Raw genomic sequence first — 24504 nt, forward strand, 5'->3', positions numbered from 1 at the left:
TATTCTTAAAATCAAATGGTATATTGGAAATAAAACATTACTTACATCATGCATTAAATCTACTACATGCAAAACAACAATTGGTTTAAACAACAAAGGCCGTAACTTACCGAACTTTGTATAGGTTCTGGTTTAAAACTGTGATTGTACCGTGGTTCAGGTATTTATTTACCTAATACTATGAAAGACAGCAAGTGTGTAGCACGGTTGCCTAGAATAAGTTACATTACACTGCCAATAGGTGCTTGTTGAAACAAAAACAGTATTATTAATTTAAAAAATAATTGTGAATAAAAATATTTTTTAATAAATACATTTATTTATTTGCACAATAAAGCACCAATTTAATTTATGTATTTAAATTTGTTTACAAACTTTGCGTCTTCTGCTACAGAATTGGGAAACATATCGATGTGACTTGTAAAGTTATTCTAGGTAGCCATGGTAAGTAGCATTCAACATTACCAAAATAAGAGAAACACAATTTTTATTTTAAATACAAACTCAAAAAACAAACATTTTAATATTAATATTAATAATTATTAAAACATAATAATAAAAATACAAGGAATCAAATGGTGGAATGAGAACATAGATAAAACAATTATGTTAAACAAGAGCGAAGCATATTTGTATAGGGTAATTGAAAAAGACATTTAAAAAAAACATAGAAGTGATATTCAGATCATGTTAAAATAGAAAGATAACCGGTTATGCTTTTAAATACATATTTTATTTGTTACAGAACATTTAAAAAGGATATCAACCGACGATCGGTGACTAGAGTGCACGATCTACAGGTTTCAACAAATTAATCTCGCAGTGCAATAGAAATACTATCATCAACATTATAAAAATGTGATTCTACCATTAAACAACATCTGTTTATATAAGTTAACAATGAAAAACAGGTTATTTCTGGACATTGAATCCGCTGACCACTCTCGATATAGCGTTACCATGTAAAAATATTTTAAGCCAAATATACCTAAACATTTGTTATTTATCTATCTAAGATCTTCAGTATAACATAATTGCGAATAACATTTACATTTATACTATACAAAGGGATTAACATAAATAAAAGATTCTTATTTTCAATATGACACGAGTCGATAGATAAGTCTTTAAATTATAATAAAATACACTCTACACTCTGTGGAGTCGTGAAGTCTTTCTGTACAGTATTTATTTTTACAAAGACGAGTGTCCGATACTTAGACCCGGTCTAAGTATTGGCGTGCCACTATATATGCACTCGTATATGAGCCAGCAGTTCAGAGCGGTCCGCAAAGCCGTGACCACACATCTCACAGTTCACTAACTCCGGTTTGATCATAACTTCCACCGGAGGTTCCGGAGGTATGAACTCAGTATGGACCACTTCACTGTGAACACCTTCGATGTTGAAATCATCGACAATACAAGTCTCTAGCTTCTCCTCACTCACTTCGCTCTCACCGCACAAGTCAGGTTCAATCTTGGTTGATACGCCGTTGAGATAGTCGTTCGACGTAGATTTTGTCTTCTCCCTCTTCACATAAGTCTTCTTGGTTCTGTTCTTCTTCTTAGACAGAGGAAACGTAGCCGGTTCCAACTTGGTCACTTTCATGTTGTGGTAGTTGACGTTTTTCGTCCTCGGTCGGTTGCGGATGGCGTCCGACCCGTTCAGTATAGTCTCAAGGCTGTCTTCTAGAGACGGATATGTTACGTTTTTGGTCCGCGGTCGCTCTCTGTCATCTGGTCTTGAAACGACGTATTTGGAGGCGTAACTAGTATTGTTCAATAGTTTCGCCGCCTTAGCGCGTTTCTCGATGCGTGCCAGCTTTGTAAGCTTCGACAACGCTTTCGTCTTGTGCTTTTTCAAGGCTTTATCCAGTTTTTGTTTCTTAGGGTCTTTGACCATTAGGGAATCGATATTTTGAATCGCGTTCTCACAAGCTTGAACGACAGATTTTTCTAAGTCCTCAGTGGTCGGTAATGGGGGTGAGTCGTAACTGTACTTTTTCTTAATAAGCTTTTTGTTTTTGTCGGGTATGGAGTCGCTGGAGTCAGTAGAGTCGGGATCGAGGCCTGGAGACGTCTTAACGGGAGACGGTGGTCCCAACTTACGTCTCCGTTTGTACTTGCGAGGTCCCATGTTGGGCAGCCGATGTTTGGCAGTGTTTTCATCACTGTGCTGCACCAGATGCACACACAACTCAGTGGAGGACGAGAACAAGTTTCCGCAGACCTTGCACTCGTAGCAAGAGTTCACTTTAGAGTCAGAGCCTGAATGATGGGCGCGAATGTGTTCCCTCAACACCACCTGCAAATAAAATAGTATTGTACCTTTGAAGTTTTATACAGGAAAAACGTATTCATAATTATAAATATATCAAACTTTGACCACGGATAGAATTAGACATTCCATTCTTAAAGTTGTAGCCAGTTTTAGAAGCAAAATTCACATAGTTGAATTGAGCTACCGTGGAAGTGTGCTGTTGAATTACTGGTACTGGTTTTTGTCAGATATGCCAACTATGCCAAGCCGGCCTAAAACAACAAAAATTGGGAAAATATATTTTAGCACACTCTGTGGGTCATTCAACTATGCTCTATAATGAGCCACAGCCATATAGATTAAATGTCTGATTCCGTATCCATGAGTCAATGTTTAGATTTGCTGGTGTTACTCACCCGTTGGTTGAAAGCTTTGGGACAAACGGGACAAACATATGGCTTCTCCCCAGTGTGGATACGTTCATGTTTTCTCAGAGTTCCTCCGTCAGCAAAGGCCTTCCAGCAGAAGCGACAGCCGTACGGCCGCTCGCCCGTGTGTATCCTCACATGTATCTGCTGGGAGCTGCGAGAGCCAAACGTTTTGCCACAGTCGTGACAGGGGAACGATCTCGTCGGATGGTTGTTGGTCGAGTTGTGACTGTGTCTATGACTCATGAGAGCTCGGCCGTCGGGAAATTCTTCTCCACAATCGGAACATGACACCGCCTTGTCTCTGTGCGACATCATATGTCTGCAATGATAAAATATTGTTTGTTATAATTTCTTGCTATATCTAATTTGATGAAGTTAGTCCATGAACTGAAGGGAGAAACTAATTACAGTTCTGGACAGCCTATGGTTGAACCATTGGGTCTGTCTCCAAAGTCGGATATTATTAAAGAAAATTCTTGTTGCTGCAGTTGTGCTTTCCTAGTTACCTTTACTGTGAACTTAACCGAACGGCAATAATAAAAGACGGGCTGCAACAGTGAACAATATCCGGATTAGGACTCCAAGACAACCTTTTGGTTGCCATAGGCTGCCAGAACTATAGTGCGCCCAAGTGTCAGCTAAACATAATAGTTGATCATTTAATTTTCAACGTGCATTGTATAATGTCTACCTGCGGAGACGGGCCCGACTGAAGAATCTCTTGCTGCATGTGTAGCAAGGGAAGCCGCGGTTTTCTTCGCTATTGCAGGTGTGTTTGGCCAGTGCACGCTGGTCCTTGCACACTTTTCCACACAAGTTGCACACACAGTCCTGTGCAGACTCCGCATGCACTCTGCGCACGTGCTCGCTCAGCTCCTCGGAATCAATGAACCGAGCACCACAAGCCATACATCGCTGGTCCCTGTCAACGGTACAACGCAATCAACCACAACTCAACCTGTATCATTGGGATTTCACATTATATGCTTCAGATGGTCTATCAAAATCATAAAGGATGTTCCAACTTGTTCTAAACACTCTAGTCCAGTTAAGATAAAGTGTTCACAGCTTTTAATGGAATTTTGATTAAAGATAAATGAATAAAAGTTCACAAAAAAAGTATAACTAATACTAGTACAAGTTAAAAGACCTACCTTAGTTTATATAGCTGACAGTTTAACAGTAAAAAATATTACTAGCCTACAACTTAAAGTTTGTTATTTTGATTTGCAGAATGAAGGGACAGCAGCTAGCTTTTATTGTAAGGGGTAACAGTAGGTCATAGAACACACACTAATACACAATATTTGTTGGCCCCTGGGGGACTTTTTTAAGTGTCAAGAAGAATGTTATCTCCCACCCAGCAAAATATTTTGTGTTTTATTTGTCTTTTATGTGTTCTCTGGCCTACTTGCACTTATTTTAAAGTAAGTGATGTGTTATCAAAGTGGATAAATTATTTCCAACGACTGTAATGAAACACCCAAGAGCCTATATGAGTGAGTACCTGGTGTCTTGTACATGAGTCTCTGCGTGTGTGCGCAGCTCTGCGGCATTCTCAAAGAACTGACCACAGACTGTGCAGACATGGTCGTCCTCACCCACCTCCTGCATCACCTCTGGCTTCAGATGAGTCCTTCAACAAACATAGCCTACATCAGCACCATCACACTCAAAAACAATTCTTCAATCACTGAGTTGGCTCGTTACACTCTTACTTAGTGTTAAGTATGGGGGGGGGTTTAACTTCAATTTTACCAAGATATGCAGTTATGTACAGGTTGTGAAATAAAAAATAAGAGCTACACTCTTTCACAAACTCCCAAGCAGTTTTACTCTCACAAGTGATTAATCTGTTTTCCGTTTTGTAATTAATTTTGCTTTATGCAATAGAATATTGAGTAATGAGCCCGGAGGAGATTTAAGTTTTAGAGTAAGCAACACCCTTTATCGATGCTTCATTTTTCAGTAGAGTAGACCCCCTCATATCCGATTATGACGGGACCGAGGAGAAGAATAACATCAGTTTACATGACAAGGGTAATTGTCTCCCTCGGACCGCGATAAAACCTGGGGGCGCAACTTGCAGACTCCGTGACTTCAGTAATCTTCTCTCACAACGGCTGAAACAACCGTGAGCGTAACTTGCCACGATTACGGGAACATCCACGATAAGCCTTTCAGTCAATCATTCCCCCTCTGCATCGCCAGATAGGAAACAAGTAGACAGTCGTTCACTAGGTCGGTTATCCTGAGGAGTTGGGATATGAGGGGGTTCTATTGTATAGCTTATTAGATTCTGAAACAAACACTTAGGAGCTAAAATCACTTCATCTCCATTCCTCTAAATTACCTCCAGTTATAGACAATTGCAAGGATGTTTTAGCATGATAAAAAATAGTACCTAATATGTGGAACCAGTATTTGCTCAGAGATTTCTCGAAGATGGCTTAAAAGTGAAATGAACTTTGGACCTTTCCCATCAATTCACTACCGCTGTTTTTTTAGAATTAAAAGTTATAAATCCTGCTTAGGATTAGGTTATTTGGTAGGGTTGGGTTGAATTATTGAAGTACTTAATGTCAAACTTCAATTGTGTATTGTTATGTACAAATTATATGGTGGTAGTGAGTTAGCAAAAAATGTCCTAAACCTTTTTTGAGATGTAATAACGTCCCTTACATGGAGTATTGCTCCTCATTACTGTACTAGTCATATTATACGTCAACTATCTTAAACATTAAACTGGGGGAAATTGAATTCTGCTACAGTAATTAATTGAAAAAAACTCCCCACAGTGTGAAAACAGTATGTGGACTTGATGGGTTGGTGCATGTAGTTCTGTTTACCGTTTGTGTTTCTTGAGGAGGTCCATGCGATTGAACGAGTCGCCACAACTGTCGCAGAAGAATGTGCCAAAGCGGTCGTCGCCGGTGTAAGCTGGCCCTGGGGACTCGGGCACGTGGTTGGGGTGTTTGCTGCGAGTGTGTTCCCTCAGTAGTGACACGGCCCAGAACATCTCTCCGCACACGTCACACTCAAACGGAGAATCTCCTCCATGGATACGCGAGTGAGAGGCAAGTGCCTGCAAAAAACCATACGTCGCAACATGGTAAACAAACAACTGACATATTATTTTGTAATCATTGCAGTCATTTTAAAACACAACTAGTACCTACGAAATAAGTTAGGGATCTGGAATTTGATTCAGTCCTCAGGTAAGTTTAGAAGGTAACTAAAACATAACATAAGCCCAACCAAAGCTGGGTAATTACAAATTAAATCACACATAGAACTAACTAGTGAGGTATTAAATAAAACAAAAACCCCTTAAACGTTAACCCTCTCAGTGTCAAACATCGATGGAAATGACACGCTCTGGGGTGTCAAGCGTAGATGCATCGACGGTAGAGCAGACAGTTACACATCGTCTTTTAACACAGTCAATTTCAATCCGATTTGGACTGGATATATAGGTACATATCACTGTAAACAGCAAAAAGCTGGGTTTCTCCTGGTGTATGTTTTATAACCTTACTTTTGTTTGTTTGAGAAAAATAAATGTTTTGGTTGATGTGTTTCGTGAGGTTGTTGTTATTGTTGTTGTTGTTTGAATTGTTTGTTACGATATTTTCTATATTGAAAATTGATTTTTATCTGTTAAGACTATACGTATTTAGATGTCCAAAATAATTAATGATGACTAATTTGTTAGTTTGATGTGTTTGCTGTAATGTTTTTAAGGTTATCTGTAGTGGCAGTAAAATCATTGTGAGTGATTTTATGACTATTCCTCCATGACTTATGGGTACTATCCTAAAAATTCGATTAATCATACTAAAGTTCATATAATATTAAGAAATAAATGGTCATTTCAGATGTTTTATTTAGTTGCTATTACTCATAAAAATAGGGGCACCAATATTTATTTCATACATCTGTTTCGTAATTTTTATCTTTCTAAGTTAGGCTACATTTGTATCATAAACAATTTATAAATAGGCCTACCCAATTAGTTGTATGCTCAACTATAATGTGCATATGTATTTAGCTGCACAAAAATATATAACAAGGTGTATTTAGCAAACTAGATTTGTTATAGTAAAAAAAAAAAAATTGCTGCAAAATGCCTGAGAATCTACAGACTCCACACAATAAATGACCGACACCAAGAGGGGGGGTTAAAGGTCTCAATCTTTTTTGAAAAACAGTCAATACAATTTCTTATAGACTTACTAAATTGTTATAGTTAAATGGGAGGATTTGTACTGAGAACATAGGCCCTAATGTTAGTTTATCATTGTAACTTTTGAGGTTGTTCACAAGACATTTGTGTATTGTCTTTTTTAACCGATTTTTGGATGGATTAGCATTATTTAAAGGTACAATAAAGAGCAGTGCAGAGGTTATAAGTGTTAAAACTCAAAACAGAAGTATTCTTAATAAAGACATTTTGGCAAAAACATTAGAGTACCGGTACTGTATTGTCTTACCTTTTTTTAGAAACTTAATTTTTTCAAATCTTTGAAGAGTTATAAATTGTTTACTGGTTGCTTGAGGTTCAAATTGTTTTTAGGTTCCACTATATTACAAAATGTGTCAACATTTGTTGGATAGTAAGTAGTTTTTAATGAATCACACAATTTAAAAGAAAACACTTTTACCAAAGAATCACACTGTTTACTAACAAGGAAACAACTGTCCTGTCCAGTAGGCCTATTGTTAATTGTTATGGTAACTAGAAACAGACAAAGAGAAAAAAGAATTTATCAAAATAAAATCCAAACAGATTTAAATGATAGCCTCATTTGTTTAAACCTCTCTGTGTAGCTAAAAAAAAGAAAATCAGCTGTTTTTGTGTTTACTTTTTTTAACACAATGTTTAAGCAGAATAATGACTGTTTACAACAAGAAAACAAATTAGTGTAAAATTTGGAGTGAAATGAATTTCCCTAATGATATTAAAGGGAAAATAGCACTTTTAATTCTATTATACAATGCCCCACATTGACTGGCATCATAACAAACTAAGAAAAATAAAAATTTATAAAAGGTATAAATGGCAGTTTTGGCCAAATTTTGAAGTGGATTTGATACATTTTTACATGATGATGTAAATATCCAGGATTATTCATTATTCAGGATGATTCAGGTCAGGATTATTGATGAATAATCCTGACTTAAGCAGTTAATTTGGCTATAAGAAATTTGTATTGGAAGTTATGAGCACTAATGGGGGGTACCGTATAGTTTTTAAGTCTTTTATGGGTTGGATTCACTTTAATAAATCCAGGAACAAGGAGAAATGTTAACTTCAGGTTAGGGAATGGCTATGGACACTTGGCCTGGGTGGAGGGAGGTATCTAAACGTGTGCAACAAGTAAGTAAAAACAAGAGAGAGGTTATTTAAAGGGATGATTCCAGATAGTTTCTATTACTTTTACTTAATTTTGGCATGTGAGTGATTTTAGGTTTTTTCCTCTTGCCAATGTCCAGCTTTTGCAGGGTTATGTGATGAGAATCTAACTTAAAATTGAAAGTTTGAAAGTTAACCTGGATTTAATAAAAAAAAAAAAAAAAACTAGACAAAGTATTATTTATGAAAAACATATTAGGACTTAAAATATTTCAACACCTTGATAAGTGTATATAAATCTGGGTTTCCCTAGACGCGGAAGCGAAGAGCAGAGAGAGGAACGCGGAGAGCGGAAAAGAGATTAACATGGTGTTCCGCTCTGCTTCTACGAAAACAGTAACATTTAGTTCCCTAAGACAAGTGGAGCCCGCTCCACACGTTCCTCTCTCCGCGTTCCTCTCTCCGCTCTCCACTTCCGCACCTAGGAAAACCCAGCTTTATGTTTATACAGCCTCATCTTAATTATTGTACAATTTGATGGAATGGTAGTAATTATTTGGAATTGCAAAAACAAGCCCCAAAAATGTAGAACTAATGTTTGTTTTAGAACTCATAGTAAATAATTATTTAGATACTTCAATTCTTTAGAGTAGAAAACAAAAGTATCTATCTTAGAAGAATATTACTATAGTTTAAGCATAGACAAATAGAATAAATATAGACCGTCAGCTGTGCTGCGGGCTGCGGTTAGCATAAGTTCTGGCGTCCACCGCTAGGTTTGCCGTGTAGTTACGGCGCACACCGCTGCAGCGTTTGCTGGTTGCATACGGCTCCTGCGCTCCTCGCCTGCAGCGCACACCGCTGCAGCGTTTGCTGGTCGCATACGGCTCCTGCGCTCCTCGCCTGCAGCGCACTCCTACACGGCACTCCTAGCGGAGGGCGCCGGAACCTTCCTTTGACAGTCTATATTTATTCTATTTGTCTATGGTTGAATTGAATCGTAAAAAAGAAACTGATTAAAAATACCACAAAAATACCAAAAATATCATACTGATCGATACTGATGCCAGAGCAACATGTTTTGTTAATAGTTTCAGGACATTTCCTGACAACGCTATGCATGTGAACCAGTGTAAAAGTGACAAAGCATTCTTATTCTTGGACTTTCTATGCTTAGGATAAGATTCCATATTACTAAATATTATTTTGCACTATGGAAACTGTAACCCCTCAAACTACAGACATAAGCTTAGGTTCATCGGAGAGGGGTTATTGTCTAGCATTACTGTTAGTAAAATTCATTGTAATTGCCCCGGAATTGCACTGCTGTATTGACCTACCTATTGTACCTATCAGCAGTCCCAAATTGTAGCACTCAGGTGTTACATGCTTCAGTGGGATACCATTGTGACCATTTTCAAAACACTTCAGTCTAGGAAACACATTAAATCTGAATGCATATCTTTGTTGATGGTATGAATACACGACTCAAACGTTTAAAACACAACATGAAGATAGAAGAAATAATCTCATCTTTGAAGGTCTAACACGGGTACACCGCATTGCAGGTACACCAGCATAAACAGACTGGCGTCCTGGAGGGTCAGGTAGATCAGATATCAGGTTGAATTGTCTTCATTATCTTAATAATCGTGACAATCTCATCTATTTTTTTAGCAATGTTATGATTCAAAACGCTAAGTGACCATAAAGAATTATTTATTTATCAGTGGTGGTCAGCTGATCCAGATGTCCCCTTGTTGTAGTGGATTGTTAACAATTATATTCAACTTGAAATACAGTTGTTTCTCATTTAGGATGCAAAGAAATATTATTCGACTTGAGCTGCGATTTAATGTGAAATCGCAGCTCAAGTCGAATAATATTTCTTTGCATTTATAATTTAACTGTTGAAATTCATTTGTTGAAATTGTTTGTTGTTCAGGTTTGTTGGGGGTATGATATTTATTTGTACGTTTCAAACTCCTCCAAGACATCCATTTTATTCCCATTATGACACTAGAAACTTGTATATAAGTAAATATGTTATTATTATTGAGATTACTTTCGATGAAATGTTGGGTAAATGATGAAACATGTAACATCTAGATTGTTATCATCTGAAACAGCTGAACAATAGTGTAAAACCCAAATTAGTCATTACTGTTACCTTCTCTCTGGCAAAGCCGACGCCGCAGTGTTGACACACGTAAGGCCTGGATTGGTCCACCACAGGCCACCGAGGCACCTGGCTGACTATGTCTGTGTTACGTGACATCTCGTTCAACAAGCGCATGTCCTCGTCTACATAGCTGACTGCCTTCGACACCACTCCACCTCCCTTCACCTTCCTTATCTTGATTACGTTCTTGCCTGCAAACAGACTCATCATAAACATGCTCGCCACCAAGACTTGAGTAATCAAAATATATAAAGATTAACATACCTTATATGCATTCAGTTCTATCATTGACTATTGGAACTTTCAAGTGCTTTAGGAAAATATTATTCTTGAACTATAAAGATTTTGTAAATCTTAAGCATGGAAAAAATTTACGTTTTGCCTGGATAATTTATTATGTGGGTACGCTACTGAGTAAGCCTAAGTAAAAGTAGCTAATAATTGATACTAGACCTAAGCAAAAAACCATGTTATAATGGAAGGAATGTAACACACAACACTATACTCCGTTCAGAAAAGTTTGTGTGGTTATAGGGGAAGAGATCAAACCCCTCCACTTCAAACTACCTTTAAACAATAGCTCAACTACTGAGGTAACTGAGTAAATACAAACAATTACTCAATCCGTCAATCACCTGATACATACTACTTTAAACAAATACCCCCGCCGCAGCAAACCTGCCGACCAAGTGAATTTCCATTTGTCTGAATTGATTTTCATTTAAATTTAAATAACATTAGGTTTAACGAGTACCAAAGTTGGCTGCTATAAGGAAACTAATAAAGTGTGTTTTAATTTTAAATATTAATAGCTTAGTATAAGTTCTCACACTACTGGGACTTTCCTCCAAGCTCAAAATTTTTGAAAATTTTTAAAAGAAATAATGCCACAACGGCTGGCATATTGCCATGGTAATAACAAACGTGTAAACATAAAAATTGTGAAGACGCTCCACTATGAATTCATGCAACAGCTGTTTTGATAGGTTAGTCTACAGTGTTGACACTTTTGTCTCGCCGCAGCCTTGTATTAGAGTGGTCCAATGACATTAAATAATGATTATGATTTAATACTTCTTTTGAATAAAGACAAAACTGTACCGAATTTCTTGTCCTGCTGATAGTCCAAGGAGTCGCTGAGATCGCTGCTGAAGCTGTTTTTCTTCGGCTGCAGTTTCTTACGACGACCCTTGGCCTCTCGTATGTCCTCGTCCTCGTCGTCTAGCGAGCTGCGAGGCGGAGCGTAGGCGTGCATCTTCATGTGATTGACAAGGTCACATTTGCGTCGGTACCTCGCCCCACACAAGTTACAACCTAAACCATGACATTTGTCGTTGGTAAGGAAATGGTTCAACCTTTACAATTGCCAATATCGTTGACTTTTGTAGGATAGCATCATTAATTGATAGCCAATTAAAAATAAACGGTAGGCCTACCTATCTACAGATGCATAAAGCCAGGTATTTTTCTTCTACAATGCTTGGCGCATAACTCTGTACTCTGTACTTCACTAATTCTTCTTTATTTGGGATAAAATGTGCCTAGTTCTCCGTTTGATCTCTTGGTTGAATATGTAAAGATCCCTATCTTAGTTAATAAAAACTACTATGATGATTAGTAATAGGATTGATAGGTTTCAAATTGGTATGTAGCTGGACCAGTGGTTAGCATATTTGACTTGGGGCCAGAAAAATTCCCAGCATATCTACAAAAATTTGAGTGGTTTCTCCCTTTCTCTTAAATGCATTTGCGATTCCTTAGCAAAAATGCTACAGTCACAGACAATGCAAAAAGTGCATTTTCCTCATTGAATAACATCCAAAGTCAATTACAAATACATCAAATACAGCAGTCTAACGATTATTCACAAGTGTATTAACCGGGCTGCAAATTTATACTATGGTAGAATAAAAAAATATAAATGAAAAACTTATTATAGCCTACAAGTTAAATGTAGGTTCACTAACAGTACTTGTTTTGTAAATGTATTAATATTGTGTGCACAGTACCTCTTCTGTAGGCCTAAGTTCTATTTATAAATTATTTATGGTCTATTAAATTTATGAATCATTTATGGCCTACCTAAACTTCTTCAAGGTAAGCTAAGTGCTATCCTCCTTTTTCTACAATTCAAAGTCAATGTTAGTTATTGTGATTTTGTTTATGCACAATCTCCCAGCCATTAATAATTACGAGAGGTCGTCCAGTGGTCGAAACTCGACCAAAAATATGTAATGTACTCACTTAACTATTTTCACCCCACACTGTAAATAAAACATGTGATTGGAGTTTCCTCCATTTGTTTTGATTTTCTGTTTATATTTCGTTGTTATTTCGTAACCAGCATAGCAACGCATAAGATCCATGTTAATTTTTTACAACTTTTAAACTTATTTTTTGTGCTTATCTTTGAGCCTATTTAAATTTATAAAGGGATTCTGCACACCTACAGGAAAATAGCTTTCCAACGGTATGCGTAGATTTTCCCTACGATGCACACGAGCTGAGAAAAAAGGTTTTAAAGAAACATGCTTGCCTATTAATATATAGATTATTACCGTGGAGAATCAAGAGTCTACTGTACTTTTACACAAGAGCAAACAAATGTTATCTGTATATTACCATGAGGGCGTTCACTCTGATGGGTGACCATGTGAGTCAGCAGTTGTGCCTTTTTGCTGAAGCGTTTGCTGCAGAAGTCGCAAGGGTAGGGATGCATCTGAGAATACAAGTCCTGGTCCTGAGGTAGAGGTATCTCGACTTCGTCAGCAGATTTGACCACCTCCACACGAGGTTTGTCCTCCACCACAACCCTGTAAACCGACAATAGTGAGTATATTCCAGTGAAGACTGTATTTTAAGTTTGATCTAAATCAAGTTACAATTTTATGTTTTTACTAATCAAAGTTAAATACAAGTTGTATTGTAATGTATCTTGTATCCTAGCTTTGATTTAAGTGTTTAGTTTTCAGACAAAAATACATCTCTAAAATACAACCTAATGATGTAACACAAGGGCCTAGGATTTTAAGATTTTTGTGAGAACAGCAGACAAGACAAAGAGTCTAATGTTAACGAGTTTTGTATAGTGTAACACTGTTACAACAACTTCCTGGTCTCCGTAAGGCCTAAAGACAACATTCTCTTCAACTCCTACCTTTCTTTGTTAAAAACTCAGTCACTGACAGTGCAATATTTTTGTATCCAATGTTCTGTATGTCGTGTAAAGTATGTGTTTCTTGTAGGCCAGGTAGCTAAGCCTGCTATATGAAAAAAACCTAACATAATAAGTTGACTAAGTAGAAATTAAATTACCTGTTAACACAAAATGTTACATAAATTGCCTAAACGACCAATACTTAGTGCAAGTGTTTGATCAATTAATGAAATATTAATCCACAAAAAAAAAATCCTAACTAAATCACAAGAATCAAGACAGTCTACAAATACCAAAGGAGTCTGAGATAGTTTAAGTCCTATATAAGAACACTTTCCTCATTTTGATCTAAAAAAAATTATTGCAGATTTTTTATTGATTTCATTTATTGCCGGCAAATGGTTGCACAATTTGTAGACTCACTCGGTGACAACATTCCAGTTGTCGCTCACCACCTCCTCCTCTGCCACTTGTATCTCGAAGTAGTCCTGTACAGGTATGGATGTGGATGTCGCTGACACCGTAGAGGACGAGTGCTCGCTCAGCTCTGTTGTGATCACTTCGTTCTGTGATGAGCCATACTCAACCTGTCACACAGCATCAGAGATAAACTTTTGAGCACTCACAGCACAATACACAGCAGAACAGTGTTAACTAATTCAAGCATTTGTCTTTTCAACATGTTCTTTAGAAAGAGTGGTGTTATACTTACATTTTCCACCTGCGAGTCGGGTGGGAACGGCTGACAGTTGTACAGCTCGGCCAGACTGGTTGCTGTCTCGTACAAGCCGTTGTTGACGCTGATGAAGCTAACAGGCTCAGGCTCCATCTTGACTGGTTGCAGCATCACACAGTCCTGACTGACCCCCACTATCATCTCCGCCTCCTCCACCGCCTGGTTTTTCTTCACCACCACCGCCATCGTGACAACTCTCTCCACTCACCGACACTACACAACATCAATACAGGGTGGACTCAGCTAAAGTGTGGCAATAGTTAACTTTTTTTATTATGAGGACAGTTGGAACTTTTTATGGGGGACTCCCCTTTAATTTTAAGATGCTTTTATGAGATGTTTCTTCAATATGACCTATAACTTTAAAATTTCTTAACACGTTCAGTGCGGGCTACATCTATTGATGTAGCGCGTCACGAGCGCTCCTATCGGCCTACATCTATATATGTAGTCGCGCCACTGCCAGGGAACGTTATAATCGTTGCCAGCCTAGATAGAATGTGAGCTTTATTTTTCCCCAAAAAATCCCGTCAGGCAATGCTTTTGTTCCCGTTTTGGGGATTGTCTCTCTTTGAACCACATTACAATGACACTGGCTACGGATCTAGTCAGTGCTGCTACCTTTGGGTGTTTCAGTGAACTAGGTCCACTCTCGGGGTAATGCAGCACAATCACCCCTGCTCTTTTGTTATTTGTCAGACTGAAATATTTGAATGCCAATTGCGTTCACTGATTCGGTGGCGCGCCGGGGCTTTGCCTTGGCCTCGCCGCCATTTGCGAGCGCCAGTTTGAATGTCTGCCGCACTGAACGTGTTAAGGGACACCCTGTATTTTATGATTGTAGTAGAATTTATATATTATAAATTTTAAAACATTTTACTCTTCAAATTTCTTCTCTAAATCTGCTTTAAAAGCATGCTCTCTACAGTACAGCTTCTCACAGGCCGATGAAAACTTATAATTATCACCATGTTGTACTGGGTTGAGATAGAGGTTTCTGTTTCTCACTCATATTTTTCTTTCGCAAAGGTCTTAAAAATGAGGTCCAGTACTGCTCAATAATGCATTACTTGAAAAGTTATGGTAAGTTTAGTGGTATGAAAAAAACATATTTCAGTGTCCCTGGAAATATTGTCATACAAAAAAAAAATTAACTTTTATGCTGTAATACTAGGTGCGCAGAGTTAAGTTTTCTTGATCTTGCCCATTGCAAAGTTAATAGAGATTAGCCATACTTTAAATTATTAATTATAATTATCAAAAAATGAATTAGGCTCCTGCTATGTACTTAGCCTAAGGCCCCTATTAGCCGTGAGCAACATGTGGCGCAGCTAGTGGAGCCGCCGGTGTCGGACGTGTAGAGGGGCATGGAGTCAAATGGTGCCTATTAGCCACGGGGAGACCGGTGGCGCCGCTGAAAAAGCTGCCCGAGGTGTTGCCGGTAGTGATTTTGCCCGGCAACATGTGTCGCGACCGTTTTAGTGTCCAGGCAGTCGGGGGGCATTGCAGTATATGGAGCCTATTAGCCGTGGGCAACATGCGACGCCACTGACTGCGCTCGCATGCACTATTAACGTGAAAACGAAGCCTGTCACACAGTCTACATCGTGGTTTGAGTCGATTGAGACGTGCCTCGCCATATTGCTGTTATATTCATTAGTGACTTCGGTTCACTTTGTTTACCAGTGACCTTTTTAACAGTGTATTCTTCCCTTTTTGTGTCATTAGCGTTTTAGTAGTCTTTAGTTTAGATAAACAATGTTCAGTGCTAATAGTGACGTGCAAATTGTGGATGCAGTCACTCAACGTCATGTTTGACACTAGAGTGTTGTGGTGAATTCCGCTGTTTGAGCGAGCTACGAATGAGTCGCGCGACTAGTGTCCAGGTTCCAAAACGCTGTGGGCCACCGGCGGCTCCACTAGCTGTGCCACATGTTGCTCACGGCTAATAGGGGCCTAACCCAGTCCCTATTAAGCTAGGTATCAGACTTTATATGGCTCAGCCAACTACATGAGCACGATTAAATTAGATTTTTACGATGCTGTAAAACCAGTATGTGATTTTTAGAGCAAATATTAGAGGTACAACAAATAAATGAGATTGGCTTTTACATAATAGGCTACCGGTACTAGTTGCTAAATTAACTCGATCATCATAACAGGGTAGCCTGTAGCCACTTTAGGAATGTTCAGTCCTTTTAGTACAGTAATAGGCTACTCATAAAACATTAAGCTAAGAAAATAATCAGAGGTAAGCCAAGCCTGGTATTAAGTAACACATACTCAATTACAGAGAATATCTTATTTAAGTGTATTAAGTAAAACAGCTGTATGAAAATGTAAAATTAAATATAGGCTAATATAACTCTGCAAATTAGATTTAACCCTTTCAGTGCTATGAAACGATATATAGTTGTTTTAAAAAAACCCTAAGGGATATAGAGAGGAAGGTTATTTAAAAAAAAAATAGCAAAACGGCCATATGTGACCTGCATATTCATAGGATACACTACCAACCACTTAGCTAAAAGATTCGCCCAATCCGATGATTTCGAGGTGTATGTCTAAACCAAGGATTATAAACACCTCACTATGCCCCAGTGGTTGTAGTATATCGCTACAAACACACAGTTCACCAATTATTTGCCACACAGGACGGGATTCGAACCCGAGCAGACGAATGCCACTGGCCAAGTGACACACGCCCTAGCCTTCTCGGCTATCTGTGCTTGAAGACTGGGGAGTCAAAACCCGGTATTTAAGCTGTCGCCACCGATTGCGAACAGATGGCGCTGCAGATGGTTGTTCAATGCGTTACTAGGTAGCAGCACCAGCTAGTCACGGACTATTTAGATGCAATCTTTTAGTTTTAGTAGTAGTAAATGTGTTCCTGAAACTTTGCTGCAAAACATTAGTTTCCCTAAAATTGCTATATTACAATAACCTCGTCCAACTAAATCAGGGTTAAATTCAATATTACATTGTAAACTATATATCTTTTGATTTTGTGAGATTTCGGTTTCAAATAATGCTATCAGAACATAAAAATGTATAGGAAAACCAGGAAAATTACAACAAAAACTAAGTTTTATTTGATGTTTACTACAAATACCGGGATTTATCTTTCTTATATATTTTCTTATTGTGTTATTATTCGAAATTAGCCTAATTAATAAAATAGTGACAATATGACAGTTAAAATTCAACAACGGGTAATGGAATTAAAAGGCAAACCAAAAAGTCTTACAAAATATGAATTATTGGCCTAGCGCTGAAAGGGTTAAAAACAAATTTTGATTAGCCTATACAGTTAAGTTAGTAGTTTTCATATTGATTCTATGGAATTTAACCCACTAAAGCTACAGCTACACAATACGGGATGGGATAGGGATGGGATACAGATGGGACATTCACAGTAGGGGAGAGTGGGGAGGGTTGGGACAGAGGGAGGGATGGGACATTCATTTTTAACCCATTTCAGTTGGTATCTCTGCTCTCTTTTTTCTACAGCATATATTTCCCTCTATTTTCTTTCTCCTTGTTAAGTTTGACAGAGCTACCTGACACTGTTCAGTTTTTATAAAAGTTTAAGTGATTTTTTGACGAAATCTCTAGTATTTTAACGCATCTTATTGGATGGAAATCTACAAAAATAAAACTGTTAAGGCAAGTGCAATATGTTTGTTGGATACTCCAATGATTAAGGAAGATTTTGATTGCTTATAAATGAAGCTAACTTTTGAAGTTATGTTTCAGTAATCTTATTTGTTAAACCATGTGCTTGAGGGAGGCATGGGACAGTAATATGAGGGAGGGTTGGGACAGTGTCCTGAAGTGTACTAAACCAGTGGAAGACGCTGAGCTGAGTGTGATGGCCTTAAAAGCTGTAGACACCACTAAAAAAGTGTTTATTGCAAGAGAAGAAGGTGTGTCATGCATTATGTTGGGAATGTACTTGGTATTTTACCGTTTCCCAAAATAACAACGCAAGTCGATAAGGTCAGATTTGTTTTTCATAAAAAATCAATGTTTTTGAAAAGTAATCAAACTTAGTAGGCCTTCCTTTATCGTATACTACAAGTTCTGTTACCTAAATAATGAATAAATACAGTTGTTTACTTTGAAAAAACATTCATTCAATATGTCCCAACCCTCCCCAACTCGTGTCCCAAGCCTCCCTCATAGAGGGAGGTTTGGGACACTTTGTACAGTAATAGTATTAAATGCATAACTACAAAATTAATTGAATTTAAACCATCTAAACTACATTATTTTATTACTGAATCAATAATACTTTCATGTAACTTATGTTTGTTAACCTAACTCGACTACAAAAAAATTTAAAAAATAAATAATCAAAAAGTGTCCCATCTCTCCCCCCTCTCCCCTAGAATTCGCCTTTGTCCTGTCCGAGTCCCGGTATGTGAAGCCACCCTGCGACGGGTCATGGCATAACGTACAAGACAGTTAGGGAGTTTTCTTGAGTCGTCGGCTATCCTCGGCTCTCATCGTATGGTTAGCTTATTGCCAGTTGGCAAACCAATAATATTAATGACTAATTACTATTAATGTGCTTTCAAGTAAATTGTAACGTAATAAGTTTTTTTTAGCTTTATCTTAAGGAATTAAAAAAGGTAGGCCTAGGTACTTAATTATTTTATAATAATTATGTAGGTACTATTTTAGGCTATAGCCTACATTTTTAAATTTCATCGTCATTATCACAAGCAACATTAGCCTGCAATTTAAAATAAACCATTGAACACTTTGACAATGTATATGACGTTATTTTTTAAGGTAAACTAGTAGGCCTACATTTTCAAAATTTGTTATTGATATATTGATTGTTTTTGGATAATGTATCTAATTTTATTAACTGCGCGCGCATCGTTCCTCATTTCCGTATCAGTGTCCTTTTCCGCTATTTGTAGCTATCCCACGGGAAATATTATAATGTCCCATCCCTATCCCATCCCTCTATGTGTAGCCGTAAGTACCTTAAGCATCCAACAAAGACGCCTTGACTTCAAGCCGGTTTTTATTGATTTGCTGGATTTCATTAAAAACTACCTAGAGCCTATTTAACTTAATGTGAGAAACTAACTTAAAATGTAGTTGTAAACAATTTTGTTCACAAGTTAATGTGCTACAACTATCTACAACAATATAGGTGTAATTTGCAATTTTATCATAAATATATACCGGTGGCCTAATATATACCATTATACTAAAAACAAAAAATCTTAAAAAATTATAACTTTGCGCTAAGTTAAGTCAATATATAATAGTTCTAGGTCTAAAACTATATTTTAATATACCGTGAAACGGGGTGACTTGAGCCCACTTTTGAACTTTTCTTGTTCGTTAAAGTAAACCCATTAAGTATTTTTTTATAAATCTTTTACAGTAAACTTAGTCTTGGTCTATTCTACAAATGTGTGGAATAAGATTTTTTTAAAGTTAGTGTAACTATTAAAAAAATATATATATATGGGTGGGCTCAAGTCACCTCGTTGGTTGGGGTGACTTGAACCCAGCTGATATATTTCAATGCTATTCTAATGCACTAGACCCACTGCACTGACCCATGAGGTGACTTGAACCCACATATATAGCTGACTATTTTGGAATTTTTTTAGATTAAAAATTCTTGTTTTTTTTAGGTTTAATGACGGTAAGTGTAAAACAAAACACAAAGTTTTCGTCGAAACTGTAATAAATTTATAAAAAACTTGCAGAAACATTTAAACAAATTTTACTTACAAAATATTGAAGATCTGAATATGATTAATCAGAAAAAGTCCACCAGCAATTTTTGAAAATATAAAAAAGTAATTTTTTCTCTAAATGAAATGTTGCCAATATCTCGTTCTAGTTAATCCGAACCGATTCGTCACTCCGATATAGAAAACTTCACAATAGGACTAACTAAATGTAAAAATAACAAATTGTTTTTTATCTACACACTATTTACACTAGTAAAAGCACTTGTTCTACTTTATGTCTTTGTCCATTAACTGCCACTTTTCCACTTCTGGAACGGCAAAAGATCCTCTGGCGGTAATGGGTGTGGGGGCTGCTATTAGCGAATTTCCCTATAGGGAAGTAGCTATTACCGTAGGTCTCATGGTAAGACCTAAGACCGATTTACTTTTTCATTTTGATGTCCCCAGAGGCCAAAAACACAATTCGTTCAAATTTTTATATATCTATAGATATATATATATATATATATATGTGTCCATCCGCACGATAACTTGAGTAATTTTTGTCCGATTTTGATGAAATTTGGTATGAAGGTGTAAGGCGGGATAAACTTGAATGAGTTCGCGAACCAGCATGATCGGACTATGGGAACGGGGGTTTATGGGGGGTTTTATGGGGTAAAAATAGGTTTTTCCCTTTTTTGACCCTAAAAACACAAAATTTCACAATTTCTTTTTAAACCATTTTGTAGAGCTTAAAAAAACAAATAATTTAGTATATTGAAGCGTTATTATGCGCCTAATTGTTACGGAGAAAATTCAAAAAAATTGTAATTTTAAAATTCTCATGTTATTCTTATGGAGAATAAGTCAACTGTTGTAGTTTGCTTGTTTATGAACATATTTTGATCAAATTTGGAAAAACATTAATTTCTTACTAAACCACAGTACCTTTTAACATTTTACATAAAAAATACCCCCGCCGCAGCAAACCTGCCGTCTAAGCGAATTTCCATTTGGCTGAATTGATTTTCAATCGATCTATTTAGATAACATTGATTAGGTTTAACGAGTACCTAGGTTTGCTGCTACAAGGAAACCAATAAAGTGTGTATTTTAAGTAAAATAATTATTGCTTAGTAGAAAATGAATATATTTGCCAAGTTTGATCAAAAGATATCCATAAACAAGCAAACTACAACATTTTACAATATTCTCCATAAGAATAACATGGGAATTTTAAATTTACATTTTTTTAGTTTTCTACGTAACCAATAACCGTACAATAACACTTTGATATACTGAATTGTTTGTTTTTTTAAGCTCTTTAAGAAGGTTTAGAGAAAAATTGGGAAATTTTGTGTTTTGAGGGTCAAAAGTGAGAAAAACCAATTTTTACCCCATAAAACCCTGTTCCCATGGTCCGATCATGCTGGATCGCGAACTCATTCAAGTTAATCCCGCCTTACACCTTCAAACCAAATTTCATCAAAATCGGATAAAAATTACTCAAGTTATCGTGTTCACGGACACATATATATATAAATCTATATATATATATATATATATATATACATATATAAAAATTTTTACGAATGGTGTTTTTGGCCTCTGGGGACATCAAAATGAAAAAGTAAATCGGTCCCGGGCCTAAGTCTTACCATGAGACCTACGGTAATAGCTACTTCCCTATAGGGAAATTCGCTAAAAACATTTTACCCTCTCTGTTGCAGCAAACCTAAGTACTCATTGAACTACAGTAATTCTGTTTAAACTTGGAATAGGCTAAATGTGATATTTTTAAGGAGACATTTTAGTTTAAATCCAATCAGGCAAATGGAAATTTGCTAAGTCTGCAGGTTTGCTGCGGCGGGGGTATTTTTCCTTTAACTTCTGCTTTGCTGTACCAGCACTCATCTACCTTTTCTGGCCATTTCCAATTACTAGACCACATGAAATAATGAAAGTGTCTTATTTCATTACTAAACAAACGTTACCACTTAAACACAGGTGGGCTCAAGTCACCCCAAAATCTGCCAAACTTGGTCATGATAAGGTAAACCCAGGTCATACTGACTTAAACCATTACATAATCAAACATGCTTCAACATGTTTGTGTTGTCAAGGAAATAATGAAATGGGGAAAAATAGTTTTATTTTCATTTAAGTGCAAATACCCATTGTGCCGATAACCTTTTTTCAACGTAATGAAATTCAGATTCGGACGTGTTAACATTATTATTTTTTATACCTAATTATTAAAATGGACAGTTAAAATAATTGGAATCGTTTGTGGTGAAAGCTAATTAGGTAACCTTGAAATTGATAAATAAAACCTTTTGATAAATCATTTAGGTTTTCTGAAACGAAAATTCAAAACTTTCTTGCGTTTTGGGCTCAAGTCACCCCACTGGGCTCAAGTCACCCCGTTTTACGGTAGCCACTTTGTCTGTAATTTTATGTAGAATAGCCTACTATGTTTAAACATAACTATAGCCTACCTTAGATAAAGTACCGGTAGGCCTATAGTAAAAAAAGTACTAGCCTACTTACTACTCATAGACGTTAAAAGCTGTTCTGGCCTTTACCTGGTCCTGTTTTTAACTGATAACCTAAAGGTTTTATCCTGTAGGCCTAACTTAACTATAAAATATATTCTCATCACACATTATTTAACTTATTTACCTTTGGATAGAAATTTTTTAAATCTTTATGATTAAACCCAGCTCAGCCTCTATAACTGAAATTGATTTTATGGTATGAATAACCTAGGACAAAAACCTTAGGTAGATTATAGCCTAAGCGCCTACCTAGTACCGTAGAGTAAGTGCGTACCTTAAGTAAACTTAAAGTAACTTATAGGCCTAACTTATAAGTTAGCTTAAATGAAGTTAGGAAGATTTTAAAGTTAAATCAGCTGCACTTTACTTTAGGCCCTACACTCATTCGAATGAAAATATCGATTATTCGATTGTTTCATTCGATATATTGTTTGGTTAGTTAGGTTAAGTTAACCTTACCTAACTAACCAAACGATATATCGAATGAAACAATTGATTAATCGATATATCGATCGATATATTCATTCGAATGAGTGTAGGACCTAAAGTAAAGTGCAGCCGTTAAATCTTTAGATAGGCTTGACCTTGGAAGATTTAAAGCTATCAGCATAGATTGGTCAAAAGTAAAACAAAGGATATTATATGACCAAAGCAGCTCATTCAACAGATTAATGTCCTAGCCTTTTTAGTCATTTGAGATTTTAGGGGTTACGATTCAATCCTCTAAGCCTATAAAATTTAACTTAATTTGTACTGGTACTACTATAAAAAAACTACCATTTTCCATTTGAAAAAAGTAACATCAAATAATATAAATTTGTCGTAAGAAATTTAAGTAAAAACCATTATAAGAAGGCTAAACCTAGGCCTAACTTAAATAACATTAACTTTACAAAAACTGAACAATGATTCGATTTTAATAGATAACACAACTCTTAAGGACAACAGTAACACAAATCTAAATCACAAAATATGACAGAATGGCTAATAAAATCACATCCATCTAAATAAAAGATTGCCAGCCTACCTCTCTTTTACTTCAGATAAGTCTCCATTGTGGTTAGGATGCTAACTAACCCCAAATACATACAAAGATATCAACTTACAACAGGGACTTGTGTTGAAATTTTGGATATTGTAAGGCTCCTAACAAGTAAAACTGTTAAAATATCTAAGAAAAACCATTCAGGCACTTAAAATAAACTAGAAATAACATTTATTTTGGAGGCAGCCATAACCTCATTAAACGTAGAGGACTGTGAAGCGTAATGGCGCTTGCATCACTCATATTTGGAAACCTAGACAATATTTTGACCGATAAGTGTTTTAACTACTTACCCACCTAAAAACTAAACTTGATACAGTTTCTTTCTTCCATTTTCTCACTACATTTTCAAAATAAATAAATAAACATAACCCAAATTATCAAGAAACGTAGTTGATGTTTTTCACCAAACACAATACGAATAAAAGCTTGAGAGTTGTTCAAGTTCAATAATCGATTGTTGATGTTTGAAGTACTTTGATATATTTGGTTTTTTTGTCATGGCCAGTTAAAAGTTCACAAAAGAAGGGGTAAAGTATTACTAACTAAAGTGTATGTTACGGTTGTGAAAATTTACACGTTTTCCGTAAGTCAATCGTATACGTTTTTCATTTTGTAAAATGCATGCACACCATCAGTAATGTTTTTTGGTCACAATAAAATTGTAGCATACAGGCTGTTTACATAAAAAATATTCAATAAAAACAATTTAACTTATACTTCAGTGACTTTTAAATTAAGGATATTTTGGAAGGAAATTGTGCACTGGTTGATATTTCTAATTCGTTACAGTATTAAATGTGACTTTACAACAAAAATTATACTGTTGCATCATCAAAATTATGCTACCCGGACTGAGACGGTAAAATATTTTTGAACTATTGAAACTTGTTTTAACAGATACACTTTGACTTTTGTAAAAACGATTGATTGTGTGATTGGATTAAAATTTTAACTGGGTTTAGAACAGAAACTGTATCATTTTATGTAATCATTTATTACTATTGATAAGAAAAAAAGCTGTACTCTGACTCGCGCCAAAAATCAATCACCGCAACGCCTGTATGA

The 24504-nt window shown here is 36.4% G+C and overlaps 1 protein-coding gene across 2 annotated transcripts; it reads right to left on the bottom strand.

Annotated features, from left to right (window-relative positions):
* LOC129005367 (zinc finger protein 420-like) lies at positions 1 to 23848 on the bottom strand. Of its 2 annotated transcripts, none has more exons than XM_054434234.1 (11): positions 23734 to 23848; positions 14102 to 14338; positions 13813 to 13976; positions 12855 to 13045; positions 11334 to 11546; positions 10221 to 10423; positions 5544 to 5779; positions 4202 to 4330; positions 3386 to 3616; positions 2680 to 3013; positions 1 to 2308 (listed from the first exon to the last, which is right to left on the bottom strand). In XM_054434234.1, the coding sequence occupies exons 2-11, from the start codon at positions 14309 to 14311 to the stop codon at positions 1247 to 1249; spliced, it is 2973 nt and encodes a 990-aa protein (XP_054290209.1). In that variant the 5' UTR covers positions 14312 to 14338; positions 23734 to 23848; the 3' UTR covers positions 1 to 1246. The 2 variants fall into 2 exon arrangements, with proteins under 2 accessions (XP_054290209.1, XP_054290208.1); XM_054434233.1 differs by having other exon boundaries at positions 23730 to 23842.
* Positions 23849 to 24504: the final 656 nt, after the last annotated feature.

Source organism: Macrosteles quadrilineatus, unplaced genomic scaffold, assembly GCF_028750875.1.
Source record: "Macrosteles quadrilineatus isolate MER2022 unplaced genomic scaffold, UCM_ALF_1.0 Scaffold_20__1_contigs__length_2534061, whole genome shotgun sequence".
Classification (NCBI taxonomy): domain Eukaryota; kingdom Metazoa; phylum Arthropoda; class Insecta; order Hemiptera; family Cicadellidae; genus Macrosteles; species Macrosteles quadrilineatus.